The sequence below is a fragment of the Dasypus novemcinctus genome, chromosome 17 (assembly GCF_030445035.2).
Source record: "Dasypus novemcinctus isolate mDasNov1 chromosome 17, mDasNov1.1.hap2, whole genome shotgun sequence".
Lineage (NCBI taxonomy): Eukaryota > Metazoa > Chordata > Mammalia > Cingulata > Dasypodidae > Dasypus > Dasypus novemcinctus.
Window position 1 is genome coordinate 49489703 of NC_080689.1, and position 19401 is coordinate 49509103.

Below are 19401 nucleotides of genomic sequence, written 5' to 3' on the forward strand. Positions count from 1 at the left end.
AAATAATATAACACCAACATCAATGTTTAATCACCACGGCGGGCATCAGCAATTGTCTCTTTGGGTTCCACCTCCAGCCTTCCCTGCCCCCACCCCTCATCCCCAAAGGCCTACGCCCTCATGGAAAGACGCCCTATGACTAGATGGTGCCGGATGCATCTGGTGGTTGGGGACCAAGAAATAGTTGTAGAATCAGTTTTCCTGCCGTTAAACTCTTAAGAATGTTAAATCCTATCTCCAAATCTCCAAGGCAGAAAATTCTAGAAATTTCCCTACATCCTAGCAATATCCACAAAATTCCACTGGACTTTCAGGTCTTTCATGAGCTGGGGTTTGGGGCAAGCCACTTATCTCTGTGCCTCTCCTTCCTTGTCAGTTGAATGAGGGACAAGGTCCAAGTTTAAACTTTTCTGCTTCCTAACTGCTATCATTCTATTCCAACCTCCACCCACCCCCTATGCCCCCTCCCTGATAGCAGATGAACCTTCTAAATAGGCCATCATTTCATAGAGCTTTCAGAAAAGAGAAGGTCAACTCACTACAATTCGCTATGGCCCTAGAGATGCTTTTAATCTTAGCCTGTGTAAGTAAGGATCAGTGAGTCCCAATTCTGGTTCCACAGCACCTTATGGGGATTCTTCTCCCCCACTCCCTCTTTTTTTTTTTTTTTTTAATCTCAAGGGATGCTGTGAAAATCTCAAAAGAAAAAAATTAATTCAGATTTAATCAGTAGGCCGTATCAAACCTTTAGGAGTTGTCCCGCAGTCAAACAAATGCAACTCTAGAGAAGTTGGGAGGAGTGGCTGGTGCCAACTTAAGCAGACACAGTATCCCAGTTTAAGGAACAGTTAAATCAGCCAGCACCATGACAGGCAGCAGGCTGAGAAATGCTACACTATCCTCCTCCTCATTATTTTGAGAGGCTAACAACGTGAACCAAATTATACAACATCCTGCGCCCTCGGCTGAGACTCAGCTCCAGTTGAGAAAGAAACAGAAAGCTACAGTTCAGCTAGTCAACTCTCTGGCCAGTAGCCAAGCCGTCTGGAGAGGGGCCCTGCGTAAGTCACATTATTTCTCTTTCGCTGAAAAGAACCCGAGAGCAGTAAATGCCACTTTGGCAAAGAGGGGCTAGCTTGATTTCACAATCATTTATTTTTGGAGATAGCTAAATTAAAACATCATACACACACACACACATACACACACATTAAGGGAATAACTAACCAACAGTTTACCAGTCAACTATAGCATTAAGAAGGGCACAAATGGTGGTGAAAGGGCAAGGATGAAGAAAATGGGTAACTACCCCAGGAGTCCCAAAAAAGAGACTATATAAAACATAAATGGAAATAAACTTTTCTGCCCTCACTCCCCCTGATAAAAGGGCGTTAGAGGAGTTCCTTAAGGCCATAACTCGTGTTTGTCAGTTACTTTCTAAAAGGGAAAAAATTCTCCATGGAGCTAAGTAGAGGGAATGAGGAATTAATCAATTATGTGGTTCCTCCATTTAGCAAGTCAGAAAGAAAAGCTGGCAGGGTCTTCCCAGGAGCCCCAAACACAAGCTCCAAAACAAGCCAGCCTCAATCTAGCACTTGTATGGAATAATGGACTCCCACCCTGACCTTGTAATTTACTTTACAATGCATTTATAATCTCACTCAATATTGCCCACTCCTGGGTAAATCTCTTTAACAAGATTAGATGATAAGATACCAAAATTAGGTTTCAAACATTTGCCTAATTTAGAGGGGGGGAAAAAAGGCAGAAAGATTTTGAAAGAAAATGCAGACATTAGTATCACATCTGCCGATTTGTGTTTGCCTCCTCTCTTCAAAGGGAAATAAAAAGCATCAGTGAGTGCATTTTCATAAGTTTTTGGTGTTGTTGAACAATGACTTGGGTCCCAAATTGGCAGAAAAAAAAAATATTCTCTGGTTCCAGCTACCGAGGTCCTCTGTGGCTTTCACCTCTGCCTCTCTAGGATTCTGCCTTATTATTCTCCATTTAGCTTGACAATCTGAATATCTGAATTGGGTAAGTAAAAAGGAAATTCATCAGCTGAAGCAAGTCTCTAACACTGTCCTGACGGTCATATTCGGTCTTATAATATTCTATGGAGACCTAGATCTGGGCCCATAATTTGTGATGCTGATTTTGCAGGCACCGTGAAGGTAGTGGTTGGTAACGGCCAGTCTGTGGCATCCAGCACTCCATCAAGTGTCTCGTTTGTATCCTTACAAAAAGGCTGAAGCAAGAAAAGTCCTTTTATTTTGCTTCCCTGAGCTTCCTAAAATTCTTTTTTGCACAGCCAGTTGTGTGATCATCCTACATAGGACATTAACATTGTGATGTCGCCCTCCCCTCTCTCTCATACGGCAGGTCAGAGAAAATGGCATTTTATCTTATAATGAGCATACAACATACAGTTTTCACTATCGCGTTTTAGTATTCCCATCAACTAGATATTCCAGATCATGAGGGCAGCTAGTGTAATCATAATGTCAATGAGAAGGGCTGTTACGATTGAGACTAAAGATTACATGGAAAGCGCTGCTTTGAAACTGGTAATTATTACCAGTCCACTAATAGCAAATGATGCATTACAGTTTCACCATATAATCTGTATTTCACTCAGCTCATGCCAGTGCAACATATTATATTACAGTGCTCACAGATTCTAAATTCCTAAACTGCAGCCATCAATAAATGTGTTACTTGCCATAATTTGTGAAATTACTTTGTTCATAACATCTTTGATGGTTTAGAAAGACCAGAATTGATTTCCTGCGTGGCAAAATTAGGGCTACATTGATTTATTGACGTGTAAAATATAATAATATTCTTCATTTACTCTGATGAAAATCAACTTCTCAATTTGAGAGCCTCATTGGGCATTCATGGAGATTGTTTTGATTTAGAGCAATACACTGAGACCTAGCCGCCAGGATAGGGGACTTGGGGCTCTGAAGGGGTTAAAATCAGCTATTAGCCCCCTCCACTGGCTTTTCTTTTATGTTATGGGAAAGAATGGCCCCATTTCCAGCGCGTCATCAACGCTAAACAGTCACGTGGTCTAAGTCTCGGGATTTGGAATGAGGAGGTCTGGGGTGGGAATTCTGGCTCTGCCATTTACTAGCTGTGTCAGTCTGGGACATTTAATTTCTCTGAGCCTCAGGTCTTCCATCTGTAGAATGAGCACAGAAGCAGCCCTTTAAAGAACTGTGAGGCTCGAGTGGGAGTATATAAAAGCTCTCTGTAAACTACGGGATACAACGCAAATGTGAGTCTTCATTACTACCAGGCTTGATGAATTACCGGAAGGAATGACTAATCACATTACAAGCCCAGACGGCTGCCCCGGGAAGGTCCGAATTCAGGCCTTACCAGGCTCAGAAAGGAGGCTCTGGTTACAGTAGGAGGAAGGGGGAGGGGGGTGAGTCACGTGACTGGCCCACAGGCAGGGGTTGCCCCAGGCAAATGCCAAGTGCTCTGAAAGCCAAAGGTAGCCGGTTAGTGCCGCTGAGGAGGGTGGGGATCGGCTTTGCTAGAGAACTTTCTGGAACCCCACAACCCATTTCCACATACCTTGTTCTGGTCACTCCTAAACTGGTCCCACCAGCATGGGCACCGGCAAACTATGCACCGGCCCTCTGTGGGGAGCCAGGAGAAGTCAGGGGGTCTGTATCAGTCTCTTAAGTGTCCCACCCGTCAAATCAAACTCTACCCTTAGGAAGACAGAGCAGGGGAGAGCGAGGTAAACTGTTTCCCAGATAAGCAACCCTTGGCCTCTCAACCTCACCCTCCTCTCAACTGCCCCAATCCTTTCTTTCCCTCCGCTCAAAGGGTGGCTCCTTCCCACAGTCAAGTGTGGGCCCGAGGCACTTCCGGCAAAACCAGGGGAGCTCTCCCCACCCAGCCAGCATGCAGGGACTCGAAACCCTGAGTCCAACCCCCTAAACCTTCTGCAATCTGTGACCTAGCCCAGGCGGGGGCCCAGCTTGGGGTGGGGGGGAGGGTGCAGATGAGGTGCTTTTAACCCGGGCCTCAGCCAGCTCTCAGGACAGGAGGCTGGTGAAATCCACACAGTAACTCTTTGTTACCTAGGATTACCTAGGAGTTAACAAAAATAAACAACTGGCTTTGAATTTGGTCTCTGGGTGAAGGGCCCTGCCCTGCAGACACCCTTCACAAGAGCCTTAGGTCTGGTTTACCGCCCATCTACAAACAGTCCCCTTCAGATCCTCAACTCTTGCACCTTGCTCTTTGGTATTCTCTTCCCATGACACTTGCTCTTTCTTTTTGCCATTCCGCAGCAGGTCACTTATCCTTTACTTTCAAAATAAAAGAGACATTCCTTAAATAAAAACCTGATGTCATCTTTTTCTGTGGAATCTGTTTTTTGTGTGTATACAGGGAAGAATCCATTCTTCCTCACTTTACCCCCAACTTTTTAGCCACACGTCTCACACTATTCATTCCTTTCTAAGGAAGCAAACCGTCTTGCTTTCTAAAACATCTTCCAAAAACATTTTTATTAACATACAAATCTAAATTTCATTAAAAGGTCCCCAATATACAAGTTGACTTTGAATAAGTAAACGGATGGTGGTGGTGGTGATGATGATGGGAGAAACCCGTGAATTTGGATAACAATGCTGTGTATTTTTCTCTAAAATTGTTGAGAAAGTAAGTGGAAATTATGTGTGTGTATGCACAGATAGATATGCCATGCCTGTAAATATGCATGTAGACACATAGATAACGTGCGTTAGAATAATTCTGGAGTAACTCTAACTCGACTAATTAATTAAGAGGTATTCCTCCTTTTGGCTCGGGCTTCTGGTCAAAGATGTATGCAATGGAATAAATGTAAAGTGCTAAATGAGCCAATGGGTCATTTGGCAACAAAATGGACCCCGTGAACATATAGACGTGTCCTGTCTGGTCACCAGCCATGGAGCCAAACAAGACCCCAGGGAGGGACGGCAGGGACAAGGGACAAGGAGACGGCAGCTGACAAGTTATTATCAGCTCCAGGCCTTCAGTGAGGAAGGCAAGGGAAAAGGGGAGGGAGAAGTCCCCGAGATGGGGCTGAGTAAAGTGGTGGAGTGGGTGCCAAATGAGTAATGGGATAATATGTATGCGGGCGCCAATCTATTTTGGACTGAACTCCCTTCAGTACTTAAAAAGTAAGAGTAATTTCCAGAAACTCTCATCTCTATACACATGGACATTTGAAGAAGAAATAATGCTCAACTTACAAATACCCTGCGGGGCATATTCTGCACTCATCCCAGGCGTGGGGATTAGAGCTCCGTGTGCAGAACGAGGGGAGGAGAGGCCCCTCCAGTGCAGAAGTTTATCTGTGAAAAAAATCCAAAATCAAGCACCAAAGCTATAAACAATGTACATTGTAACAGATATCACATTTCAATCCCACTGAAATAGATTAACATCATTACAACAGCCTTGCAGATAGTCAGCAGGCCCAAGGCCTGTAATAAAAGAAGAGAGGTGTGTTTTGTTCTGTTTTTATTTTTTGGTCTTTTTTGACAAAAAGAAGGGATTTTGTTTTACATACGGGGGGGGAGGGGCGGGGGGGTCATCTGGTTCATCTGCTTGTTTATTTGTTGCTGTTTAGGAGGAAATTGGTAAAATCATGGGTAGGCTGGAAAAGTGGGAGGCTTATCTGCAAGGCTGGTTTCCATGCATACATTTACTTTACTATACAGACAAGGGCAACCAAAAAGCAATATGCTAATAAGGACTAAGTGAATTTCTTATGGCCCAGAGTTCCACTTTGCACCCCCACCTCGCCCCCCCATCCTTCTCCCCCTCTTTTTCTGCTAGGGTCCTCAATGGTAGAGAAGCTTTAGGCATTTTAGTCTTAGGTGGGCCACACTGTCGAGCTCTACCCATGCAGGCATGGCTTCTCACAACAAAGCAGCAGAAAATAAAGATTAGACTTCTGGGGTAAAAATAACTTTGACCAAGTACACATCCTGACAGTGAGGAATTGCATCATTAAATGACAATAACCATTATACCCAACACCATTGATTGTGTCTTTGGATGACCTATATGCTTTATTAACATGTATCAATAAAATTGGTTTGTTAAAAAAAATTTTTTTAAATGTATCACAATAACCAATTAACTGCAGGACCCCAAAAAAGTGGCTCACCTTATCCAACAGCACTCTGTTGTGCTCTGGTGAGGAGAAAATGACATCTCACACTAATAAATAAAAACCTAACAGTGAATCAAGCATTTCCAGCACAGTAACTTTGGTGAGAAAGGAAATATTTGGTTTGTGTGACCTGGGGATTATATGATTGTGCAGTAGGTTCTAAGTTTACCTTTGGGTAACTAACCACGTAGATGTCAACCTTGAGACAGAATGGAGGCGATGGAGCAGGAGACGGTCAGTGTGTGGAAGGGGTTTGGAGTGTGATGACTGGAGGTCATGGGAGAGAAGAAAAACAGACTTTGATGGTGAGTAAACAGAATATGTTTTCCATTAGGTTAATATTACCAGCGATTAAAAGTGCTGTTGTTACATTCAAGGATAGCAGGTCTCAAGTGTAAAATACATCCTGTTCTCCTTACATGGACCACACTGCCAAGTAGAGCCAGGGCAGCTGGGACAAGGTTTCCTTTCACGAGGAGCTGGTGGGTAACAATGGGGTGTTGCTTGTGGAAGCTCTTACGCAGACAGCTCAGAGCTGCTGTTAACCGGCCCACAAGGGAAGGCTGCAAAGGGATGCCCGAGACCATGCAGAGCCTTCTCTCCCTCTGGCCCAACAAAAGGGGGAGACGGGACTTCAAAACTAAGTCATGTCTTCATTTCCCTGTTTACATTAAATGAGTTGAGAGTGGGGAGGGGGCAAAAATAAGCTAAAGATTTATTAAAATTATATTTCAACAAGAAATCTGAGACTCCATTTTTTCACTTGTTCTTGCCTCAGATCTGTATTGAGTTTGCTTGTTGACAAAACTAAAGCCTCTTTTCTTTGGAAACCCACACACTGGAGGTGTCTCTGTGACCCCAGCATAAAAGCAACGAGACACTCGGGCCCTTCCAAGCTCCCTACCGCTCATTCTGGGAAAAGAAGCCTGAGATGCTTCAATGAAGCCTCCAGCAAGAAACAGGCCTGTTAACTATTGCAGGCTCTAACTATTGCATATGTCTCTCGGTTGGCAAACTCATCTAAAAACCTGTTTGCCCTGAGCAAGATGAGCTGTGGTGGCAGCCACGGAGCAGCCTGGATGAGTTCTCATCGTGCCAGGCCACCAGACAGAGAGAGACTGAGTAGCTGACATCCTCAGTTTTTTGTTTTTTTGATTTGTACAGAACATTAGAGGGAAGTAGATGTGGCTCAAGCAATTGAGCTCCCGCCTATCACAAGAGGGAGGTCCATGACTTGGTTCCCGGTGCCTCCTAAAGAAGACAGTGAGCTGGTGCGATGGGCAGGTGCAGCAAACTGATGCAACAAGATGACACAACAAGGGACACAAGAAGAAAAACATAATGAGTGACACAACAAAGCAGGGAGCAGAGGTTCCCACTGCCTCCTAAAAAGAATGAGTAGGATGGCGAGCCTGCATGATGGGAAAGGGAGGAAGCTGATGTCACAGGACGACACAACAAGAGATACAAGAGGAAAAACATAATGAGAGATACAACAAAGCAGGGAACGGAGGTTTCTTAAGTGATTAGGCACCTCCTTCCCATGTCAGAGGCCCCGGGTTCGGTTCCCAGTGCCTCCTAAAGAAACAAAAGACAAACAGATACAGCAAGTGCAAAACAACGAGGGGGTGGGGAGAGATAAACAAATAAAATAAATCTTTAACAACAAAAACATTAGAGATCATCAAGTTTAATTCTTCATTTTGCAGATGGGGAAACTGAGCCTTGAGAAATTAAGTAACTTGCCCATGGCTGTCTTGATGGTTAATCCCAAAGTAAGGATGGGAATTAGTCTCCTAACTCCCCGTCCTGTACTCTCTCCTGCAGCATCTATGTCTTGCCCCCTGCAGGTCCCACCCTCATCTTCACTGCCCAAGAAGGGCCCACAAAGAGGAGTCTCTCTCTACTGACCCATTAGGCAGCACTTAATTAGCCCTTGGGGGAAAGTCCACCCCAGCAGTGTCAAGTGGGGCTTTCAAAGGGTCCAACAAACTGACTTGGCTTCAAATTCATGCCACGCCTGCTCTGCCTCCTGCACCTCCTGGCCCACTCTGCTGTTTTCACTCTCCACCTCTGTCTCCCTGCCAATGAACCAGGTAAAGAGAAAGAGACCACTCCTCTCAACCTAACAAGTCATTTACTTTAGGAAAAGAACACATTGTCTTTGTGAGAGAGAGTCCAATTTGCATGTATCTTTCTCTAGGAAGGGCACCAAAGCAAAACCAGTTGGGAACCCCAGCTGATTCTTCTGCTTCTCCCACTAAACACGTCCACAATATTGGTAAGTAGAATCGACATTCCCACATGAACTGGAAATGCTAAATTGTTAACAGCCTCCCTAGGGTTTAACTTCTTGCTATGATGCCTTCAATTATTTCATCACAGCTTACGCGAGGTAAAGTATCACAATTAATGCTTCTAAGCATCAAATTCAACGAGCATTTCTGTCTTCCCAGGCTGGGAGGGAAAGAGAGAGATCAAGAGCGAGCGAGCACAAGCTGCTCCTGGATGAGGGTTTCTTTTCTTCCCACCCTCATTTTAACTCTTCCCAGGGTTAGCTGAGCTTCAGGTTGCTGGCCGGGAAGCGGGTAGTCTAACTATGCGCTCCTCTTTGGTTTCTCTGGTGGTGTTCTTTGGGCAGTGGTTCTCCAAGTGTAGTCCCAGGACCAGCATCAGTACCCCTTGGGAGCTTGTTAGAAATGCTATTTCCAGGTTCCACCTCAGACCTACTAAATCAGAAAGTCTGGGGGTGGGGCCCAGCGAGCTGTGTCTAACCAACCCTCCAGGTGACCCCGAAGCACGATCAAGTTTTAAAAGTGCCGTCTCGGGGCTAGGGGAGGCGGTGGGAAAGCCAGAAGCTTTGATGGACCTGGTTCCAGAGAACCCACTGGGCAGACACCCATCAGCTGGAGGGGTATGTCGTCCTTCTGTCCCGGCCCCACCTCTATTAGGCCTGGAGCAGTCAAAAGCGGCGCAGGCTTGGGAAATCCAGGTTCCACCCTCCTCGCTGACCAGGACAAGGCACAGGCACAGGCTCCTCCGCCGCTGTTGCTGTCCCTCAAGGTGGGGGACCCTCTTAATAGAAGCCAACACCCAAACTAGCTTGTGTCAAGCACACGGTGTCCTCCCTGCTCCCGTGGCGCTGAAACCTTTGAGAGTGCTACTGAGGTGTGCTGCGCGACGCAGCAGGAACCGGAGGTGTGGTTTCATTTCTGGACCTCAACTGTGACACGTTGCCCTCTTCTGAATCAATCTCACTTGAAATGTCACGCGTTCCTCTGGTGAAAGGTGGTTCTTTTGGTTGCTGTTTTGTCTTTTGAGGTGCTGGGGGCTGGAGACTGAACCCAGGACCTCGTATGCTTAACCACCGATCCACATCGGCTCCCCAAGTTGTTTTTCTCATTTATTTTGCCTGCCGTTTTCGTTTTTTAGGAGGCACGGCAACCAAAACCAAGCCCGGGACCTCTCGTGTGGGAAACAGGCGCTCAACTGCTTGAGCCACATCCGCTCCACTGAAAGGAGTTTTATCCTGCTTGTTGCATGGAGGTCTCTCTAGGCCCAGCATTTCCACTTGGGACTCAGAGTGCCTTATGCTTTACTGAGCTGCAAAGTTTCCTTATGGCTGAACGAAAAACCGTGAATCTTGTTTTTCAGATCTCATTAAAAATCTGCCACAAATTGGCAATGGTTTTGATTGGCCTTGAGGTAGTGCCTTCCTGTGCCTGTGCCAATGCCATACATATTTATCCAGCGGTTTATTTAATGTTTTACACTGGTCACCTCACATCTCTGTATAAATTAGGTACCAACTTTCATTTGACGCAGAGCTCCCCAAGCCCAGTGGGATGCTCCTGGAATTTAGGGTCATTAGATCAAGTTTTAGGTTTCCTCAAGAACATGTCAAAAGATTCCTTGACTGTTAACATGCCACTTGTTTCTGAAACTGAACACTGGGCATGTAATTAGGTACATTACTTTCTGCAAATCCAACATATAATACTGCTGGGTTTACGAACGTCAAAACAGCTAAGCACACAGCATCTTCTCCAGCATGCATATGGGCTGCTTTTGGAACCCAACTCCTACCATGTGTTAAAACCCCAAGGCTCTCTAGAGCAAGAGTTCTAAACCTTTTTTGTTCCACAGACCTGTTTGCCAGTCAGGTGAAAACCACAGACCCCTTCTCAGAATGTAGTGGCAGATAGTTTTATGGCACTCAACTGGCATCGGGTCTAACAACTACCATAATTTCGTAGTATGGATGATCGTAAGCGATTTTTCGAGATATGCAACAATTGTAATGTGATATGAAATGAATACTACTGTAATTTATTGCATACGTTCATAAGTGAAGGAAATGCTAGGTTTCAGTTAGAGGTCAGAGAAAATAAAGATAACAGTTGGTTTTTTCCAATTCAAGCTCATGGACCCCCTGAAATCTTTTCACAGACTCCTTGGAGGGTCTGTGGAACCCTGGTTAAAAACCCGTGCTCTAAAGGAATATATAGATGTTTGCTGGTCACTAAAATATTTGCGTATATATACTTTCTTCTTAAACATAGTTTTAGATCACTTCCCTGTTTTTCCTTTAAGAGGATACACATAAGAAGTAGAACAGTCTGTGTGGAATGGGCTACCTTGTGAAGCTGTGACTTCCCTTTTTCCTTGGGTCTTCAAGAAGAAAATGGAGGGGAATTTACCAGAAAGGGGAGGGGATCTCTTGTGTTGGTGACAGGCCAAAATAAAGGGCTCTTAGGGTCCCTAGCAGCTCCACATTCTCAGGTCATTCCCCCCACTACACACACACAATCGCCCATTGACCACACTTAAAATGACCTGAAAGTTTGTAAAGTTCCCCAAATGAACCAATTCCAATTCTGTTAACATTACTGGACTCAAGCGACACAAAAAGCAATAGCATAGCTAGCCTGGGCTCCTTTCTGTAACTGGAAAACATATCCATTGAAATGTCCTTTCTAGTCAGCAGCTTCCAGCTCTTTACAAGAAACACGAGCTCTTCTCAGGTTGTTTAACTTATCAGAGTATTACAGAGCAAACATTTGTTTGTCTTGAGTTGTGTCAATCTGAACTGAAGATGTGCCAGCTCTATCATCGCTGACTTCTTAATTAACCTTACGATATTGTCAAAATGCATTCCCTTTTGCTCTAGAGATGAGCATTTACGCAAGTATGTCTTTCCTTCACTGCATTTTCACTGGCTATCGTTCTACTGGAATCAAATGTTCTTTAAAAACAATATTCTACAAAAACAAAAGCAAGCAAGAATTCTAGAGACACCACACTGAAGAATTTCTTTGCTGAAACTTGCTCGTGGTTCTTTTATTCTTGCTACTTCACCAGTGACTTTAATTACATCAATCATTCATTTAAAAACGCACTTTCTTTTTTTGACAATTCTATCCTCTCAGAGCGTTAATTACTGAAAACTAATTTCACCTTTTAAGACTTATCCCAGGCATTCACTCTATGAGGGGGGAGGAGTAGATGACATCTTCCATGGCCCTCTATCTATAAAAATGCAAAAAATGCAAGCCACCAATCTGTCAGGCCTAAACAAAATTTTCCACAATCTGTGTCTTTATCATAAGCAAAGCATATAATTCAAATAAGGAGCTTGTTTTTCTGTAGAATAAGTAAGCCAAAGACATTGTGTTCCATCTTTGTGTTGAAATGCAGATTTCCCACTAAAAGGCAAATCCTTCATTTCAAAAGGTTGAATAGGAGGGTACTTAAAAAAAAAAACAAGAACTCCAGCTGGTTAAATTTAGGGTGTTGAAAAAAGTTCAGTCCAATAATATTCTTTGGCTCTGCGCCCAAAGTATTTTCACTTGATCGTGAATTAGATAAATTTTTATTGCACGTTAAGCTTTTGCCTCTTAGAAATGATAGAACTTATCTAAGAGACTGGAAGGGCAGCTGCACAAAAAGACAAATTGTCTTAGGACAATTTTGTTTGTTTACCTGGGTGCCTCACTGTGCAAAATGTATTCCCAGGAGAAAGTCTATTCATTCCTTCTTTCATGCATTCATTCAACAAACAAACATCTACCTCGTGTCTAGAATGCCCAAAGGAATGAGCTAGCCTCTGCAGTAGTACAAAGAAAACTCACACTCAGATTTCCTTATAGGAGCCCTCATCTAGCCGAGAAGATGAGGTGTGAACAGAAATAACTACTCCATTATAGCAAATATGTCATGAGAGCCATGCAGAGAAACTGCTATGGAAATTCAAAGAGAAATCACTTCCATTGGGAAGGGAGGAGAGGCTTCAGCAAGAGGTTACTTAGGAACCAGACCAGACCTGAAGGTCAAGAGGAAGGATTTTCTAGAAAACAAGAAAAAAGCAGAGATGGATGCTCAGAGCAGTGTACAGAGCAAACGGGGCACCACATTTAAATTAAAATATTGTAACCTGCTTCATTTAGTTGACAAGAGAGGATATGGTCATCCAAATAAAGGAGCTTTCACAAGGTTATCTTTTAAAATATCAGGTTTTCATAAAAGAAGGGACACTGGCGATCCAAGTGGACTCTTCACGGAAGTTCGTCTGTCCAGTTTTTCCCCACCTCAATGTGTGCCCCTGGTGAGTGGTGGGTGGTCTGCTGAGGAAGAAGTCACTGCTTTATCCTTCTGAGTCAGACAAACAAGTGTTGATAGCCAACTTCTTCTCTGTAGTCCCACCTCCCTGGCGAAGTAATCTATTTCAGATGGATCACTGCCAGTTTAAAATGGACTTGTACTTGCTGACACAATTTCAACAGATGACTGTACAAGAAATGTCAAGATTTTCCTGCACTGCTTTGTCTCCTCAATCAACAACTTCACCCTCTTTCCAAATCTCCCCTCCTTCTTCTCTTCAGCGATGGAGAGTAGTTGGGGGCAGCCTTACCCCTGCGCTGGCTCTTTATTTGAGGGGTTTGTGGGTGTGGCAGGGTGTGGGTGAGTGGGGGGGCTCACCTCTATCTAAGATGTTTTTCAGGTTACTTGGGGGAACTTGGAAACTATTTTTAAAGGTACCTTTGTCCAGTGCATTCCCTCATGAGTCCCACGAAGCCCACTCCCCAGATATTTTTTCTTTTGGGGGACTGTCAGGGACTCATTCCTAGGGAGAAACTGTGGAGCAGAGTCAGGAACATGTGACCTTAAGGAAATCCTTCCCCTTTCTGGCCTTTAGTTTTCTCACCTACAAAAAGAGAAGACTGGGTTAAGCGGATGCCTTCTCCCTCCTCTTCTCATGACCGTCTTGAGTGTCCTTGAGAACAGCCCTCAGGCAGGAATCCTGGACACAGACGTGAGGCCTATTATGGGCCACCCTCAGAACTGGCCAGGATGGGCCTGTGCCTCTCGTAACCTCTCCTTGCTTTAGGAGGAACCTACACACGAGTGTGGGCTGCACCCAACCCCCAGGCTAATTCTTAGACTCGGAGAGCGAGCCTGGTGGTGGATTTCAATCTCCTCAGCCAGTCTTGAAAGATCACCTAGCAGAGCGTCAAGGAGGAAACCTGAGCCAGTGAGACTGAAGGTCAGAGAACCAGGAAGAAACTTCCCACAAACCCAGGCTAAATGTCAAGGGAAAAGGTCTTCACACCCCGTGCCAGAAGAGCCGTGGCAGAGCTCGGCCTCATGCCAGAGCCTGGCAACCACTGCCCATGAGGGCACACACAGGCCTCCAAGAACAGCAAGATTCCCCCCCCCGCCCCCTCCCAGCGACCTCAAACCATGACAGCAAGACCCCGGAGTTCTGTGGTCCCTACCTCACTACCCAACTTGAAGGGTTCCTGAAAAGTCCTGTGCCAACTGAATTTCTGTAAACTGAATCACGTTTCCTAACTGACAGAGCGTCAGAGATGTTTCACGGCCCTTCCAGGCTTGTTGAAAATTGGCAGGGCTTCTAACATTTTACCTTTTAAGTGCTCCCCGCCCCCACAACCTCTCTGTCAAGTAGTTAATGATCTGTAAACAAACACTTTAAATTCAGTGGGGGAGCTCACTATTTAAAGGAACCCTGTGGTGAAACCTTTTGAAAAGTTAACAATCTTTCTGTAATGTGAAAAATCATCCTCTAATTTATCAGTTTCCATTGATGAGATTTTTGTGCTTATTGGGCTTTCAAAGAGTAGGGCTCAACTACACAGTCTCTGTGGTAAGAAGAAGGGGTGAACAAAGAAACTGATGGGAACGTGTTTCATGCACCCAAGTTGTCCAGCATCACACAAAGGCATTCAGATGCCACTTGTGTCTCCACACCCCACGCAAATAAAAGTCGAAAACCAGAGTCTCAGAGACCTGAAAAGCCTTGAGGACAGCATTTGAGTTTCTCCTGAGCTCAGTCTCGGATGCCTGAGGAGGGGGATATGAGCATTTTCAACTGAAGAGGGGAAAAAGCATTTGGGCTGTAAAGAAGAATCTGATGAGAATGATCATGCGCTTAACCAACGTTTAATTCTGGTAACACCAGCCAGGACAGCGAAGGACTCTGTCCATCGATTGAAGTCAGCAGAACATGCAACTCCCAAATCCCTCTCAAGAGGCCACCAGGAGCCTTTTTATCTGTGTCAACTCACAACAAATGTAATGTATGCCTTTATATCACCAATGTGGTTGGTCTTAGGAAAATACCAGAATAATCTAAAGAAAACAAAGTTCCGTGCTTTAAAGAAGACCCTTGAAGTTCTCAGGTGCCCTGGGGCCTTTGCGGAGGAGGAAGTCAGTGTGGGAAGAGAAGCCCTGGAGCTGGTGGGACAAGGAAGGGAAGAGGCAGGGTGGGCTGTGCGCCGGCCGGGGCAGCACTGCAGCCCAGCGAGGCGTGTTTGCGGGCTTCTCTGCCACGACTGATCTGTGTACCACCACAACAGAAGAGGGGGCCAGAAGAATGGGCAGCCCCAGGAAGGCCGGCCAGGCCTCTCCCACCAACGACTCATCCAGAGAATTTTGCTCCAAGCTGGCCCTTCCAGAGGAAGTACCGTGCTGGCCTTGGTGGAAGGATTTATATTCTTCCCAAAGTACTTTCCGCAGTCTGCCCCCACAGTAGCCTGTGTGATGAGGGAAGGAGTTACGGCCACCTCTCCAGTGAGGAAACAGAAGGCCTCTGAAGAGTCTCGCTGGAGGTCACAGCCAGCTGGTCGTGTGTGCAGGGCTGGAACGCAGAACCCTGCCACCTTCCTGCGGTCCAAGGTTTGCCCTTCCTCCTCCATTCCACTCACCTCAGGAGCCGTCAAGATAGGCCAAGGCAGGATGAGCTGTCTGGACATGGACATTGGTCTTACGGCCACTCACAGCCATCGCTTGCCTTTCTGGGACTACAAAGTCGTGTGTGTGCGTCGGGAGAAGTGGGACAAACTTGGCCAAGAGAGTCTTAGAACCAGAACGGACCATTCTCCAGAATTAAAACCTGTCATGTCCTATGGTTAATGCAGAACTGCTCAGGAATTATAAGAACTAATTTAAGGCTTCAAAGCCCTACAGACTAAAAAAAAAAAGTGGTCTAGCAGGTCAGGCTCTGACATTTCTTCGGGAGCAAAACTAGGCTGCCCTCTTGCCTGAGGTGAGATGGAACCAAGGAGAGTTCTGGTGCTTCGAGGCCAGGCTTCCTCATCCCATGACAGCGAATCCTTTCAGAAAAAGGCCTCTGCCCACACCCCAACCCATCCCCGAGCTCCGCTAATTTCTCCCCCTAATTTCTCGCCCCCGGCGGGCAGCAGCCGCTACTGTCACCTCAGTCCCTCGGCACCTTCCCCTCCTTCTAGCTTTGGAGCGGCCCAGCTCGGCCTCAGCCAATGCCTCCGATGAGAATCTCACAGAATCAAGGAGAAGCAAACACAGTCTATTTATTTGAGGCCTATTTCCTGGGCTTCAGAGTTATTTTCCGGGTTTTTTACCCAATTTCTACTCCTTCATTTATATCACTGACCAACCTGAAAAGCATTCCCTGAATGAAAAGTTGCCACAGGTATAATTTGCAGTTGTTGGAGAAGGAGGCCCCAAACCCGCCACAGGGTGGGTGCTGCTGGCTGTTCTCGGATTTACTGATTCTGCTAATCCACAGGGGCAACATCCAGAGTTATCAGATACCTCCAGCTCCTCAAAACCAAGAATGTGCCACAGTCACCCCCTTCCGCCCAATGGACGGGTCCACGGGGGAACTCGGCTTGTGGAGACGGGGTCTGACTGGGCAAGGCGCTGCATTTCCCCCTTTCCTTTCTCTGCCAAGGAGGGCGAAAAGGACCCCACACTACAGGAGAGACCCCGGGCTCATTTTTCATTCTGAATCTCCCCAAGGCTGCCTTGGAAAGGAGCTCTTAGAGGCGTAGTAGCATGCCTAGCCACACACTATTTCCATGAAGTCCCGACCAGGAGCCTGAACTGGAGCCACCAGTCTTAAGCTCTCTCAGGTCCACCAGGAACATGAAAGTCTCAGCTCCCCCTTAACAAGCCCCTCAGGCTGACATCCTTTTGCTTCCAGAGCCTCAACTTCCCACTGCTGGGTAGAAAGCCCTCTCTGTCATCGGCCTGCAGATCGCCGCGGCCTTCACACTCAAACCCTGTCAGGCGGCAGGGAGTGCGGACAGGAGGGCTGACGCGGTTTCAAAGAGGCCGACCAGGCAAGAACCATCCTGTACTCCTGCCCCGGCTCTAACGCAATAAAATGTCTTTTATCAACGTAATTCAAGGCAAAGAGTCAAGGGTCTGTCACCATTTTAAAGAGGCTTATTACATGGCCACAAAAATTTGCCTCAGGCTCAAATCTGGCATGTAAGGTATCAGCGTGGGACGGGTTCTTTTGATTTCATTTTATTTTCTTACAAAATCTGAAAATGAAATGCTTCTGTCCCTCTCTTCCCCCAACCGTATTTTTTTTTTTTTTGGTTTTTTTTTTTTTTGATTTATGGAGAGGAGGAAAGAAATCTGAAGTTGACAGGTTGGGACAACTCCACTCAGCTTTCTCACTCAAAAGCTGCTTTTGTTAAATCATACTTTGCATTTATGGCCTGCGGCTTTTGGCTCACGCTGCCGGCTCCTCCAGCACCGAGCAGGCTATGGACTTCCCCAGAAAGAGGCCCACTGAGAGGACTGCCCTCTCTGCACCAAGGGCAGGGGGTGCTGAGGCTGGGGGGCTGGAGACACGAAGACACCTGGTAAGACAATGCAGGGGGCTGCAAAGAACACCCCCCCCCTTGTGATCCCCAAGCTATACTCCATCTTCCTTGGACCCAGAGATTCATGTTGTCATCACACATCACCACTGGCTCCCCACCTGGGGTTCCAGCCTGAGAACCAAGGCTACGCCATCCACCTCCGACTGCCCAGCACCATTCTGGGCAAAGATGAGACCCTCAAGAAGTACTCAGAAATCAAGCGCTGTTCGATGGACTCTTGTTCCTGTTGTAGAGTTCCCCTAAATGGCCTGGCTGGAAGTACCCAGGTGCAACAGTGACCAAGGGAAACCTTCCCTTCCCGAAGTCGTTGAGGTCTCCCGAGTAAATGATTCACTAACCAAGGAGGCTCCAGGTCAGCCTTGACCCAGCAGATGATTACAGTCCCTTGAAAGTGGCTGCTGGCCCATCAAGTTCGCTGTACAATTTTGGCAATCTGTAATTGTATATTTACTCAATGGTTGTTACGGACAATCAGGTTAATAATTCACTTTCCAAATGCAGTGTAATTACAGTTAGAGGAGTTACAATGGATGTCAAATTTCCTTACAGTCTTTGGATGAATTGGTCCCAATTACCTGGTCCGAATCCCTTTCCTCTCCCTTTCTCCCTCAATTATTTTTAGCAACCCCACCCTTTCCTCTATTCTCATCCTCCACCTGCACCCCTATGTTTCTGCACCAGGAAAAAAGTACAGGGCAAAGTCCTTCAGTTCAAATAGTCCGTTTAGAACCCATAGTTTTGCTCCAATAAAAGGGCTTAAAAACACGGCTGGGAAGCCAGCCACGGAAGGTGCATGAAATGCTGGCTGGCCGACCTCACATGCCTCCCTGCCGCCGACACCTCATCACCCACGTTGCGCCAGGTCAGGCACAGTCCAGTGGGGGCCAGGGCCCGGGGAAGGAGGAACACAAAGCCCCGCTGTGAGGTCGGGGCTCGGGGCCTGGAATGTGAAGGGATGGCTCTGGGCTTAGGAGACAGCCCTGGCAGAGCTTCCCTTCCCACCCCCAGCCCCAGGCACCCTCCTCTGCTTGGAACACACTGGAGGGTGTGAGGAGAGAAACCCACCCTGAAAATAAAAGTGGGACCAGGATCCCAGGAGAAGTGAAAGCATTCAGCACCCAGGCAACAGGCTTCCTCTGGGTCTCTGAACAGCTAAACCATGCCCTCCACAGCTGTTCTATGGTTTCGACACACTGCATCTCACCCAGCACAAGGCACGACCATGCTTTCAAGGACCAAAGCGACCTCTGCCCCCTCCCCTGGGCAGCCAGGCCAGCTGGGCTGGAATGGAGGTCTCCCAGACCAGGTGCTGCAGGGACACAGCCGATAAGGAGGCGCGGGGACGAGGGTGCCTGGCTGCCCACCGAGGGCTCCCAGCTAAAGGTGACCGCAGCCGGGACAGTGCTTCTTCTCCATCCAGAGGGACGCGGCATTTTTAAAAGTCCCTTTTTGATACTTCATCCCTTTGTATCTCTTTATCTCTTTTTCTCACACACAAACACACTACCCAGGGCCCAAGTGTTTTAAAAGGACTTTTTTCCCCCATAGATGAGTTTACTTTTCTAACATCCCCTCCAATTCGATGCTGCGGGAGTGCCTTTTGACCATCCCGGTGATCTGAAATGAGAGCGCTCAGCATGCTAGGTGGGGAGAAAACTGACAGACACCCCCTCAGAAAATTCCAGAACTCAGGAATCCCACCTCGATACAGGGAACTTCTCGGGAGCCTGGGCCGGTTCTAAAGTTGGTGTCAAAAGAACAGGGGGTGGACTAACGTTTCACAGCTGAAGGCTGGGCTGTCGCGTGCAGATCTAACTTCACGGTCACCGGGGCAACCTTGACTCCCAGCGGGGGAGGGCGGACTGGTGAGGGGGGGATGCTATGGGCCTAGTGAACGCTGGACCATTCTATCTGGAGAGTTTAAAGTTTGGCTGGAGTTCTTGTTGTTTGCTCAGGTTGTAGTTTCTTGTCCCCCATTTACAAAAAAAAATCGGAGCAGTATTTCTGTTTCCTGTTCACGGAGCGGACAGA

At 46.6% G+C, this 19401-nt stretch overlaps 1 protein-coding gene across 6 annotated transcripts in view; it reads right to left on the minus strand.

The window, feature by feature from the left end:
- Positions 1-19401, minus strand: part of BCL11A (BCL11 transcription factor A) — a 100449-nt gene that overhangs the window by 10278 nt on the left and 70770 nt on the right. For all 6 annotated transcript variants that reach the window (XM_012529804.4, XM_058278608.1, XM_004470472.4 and 3 more), the window contains one exon: positions 5265-5366. In XM_012529804.4, coding sequence (XP_012385258.1) covers positions 5265-5366 — 102 coding nt within the window. The remainder of the gene's footprint in view (positions 1-5264; positions 5367-19401) is intronic.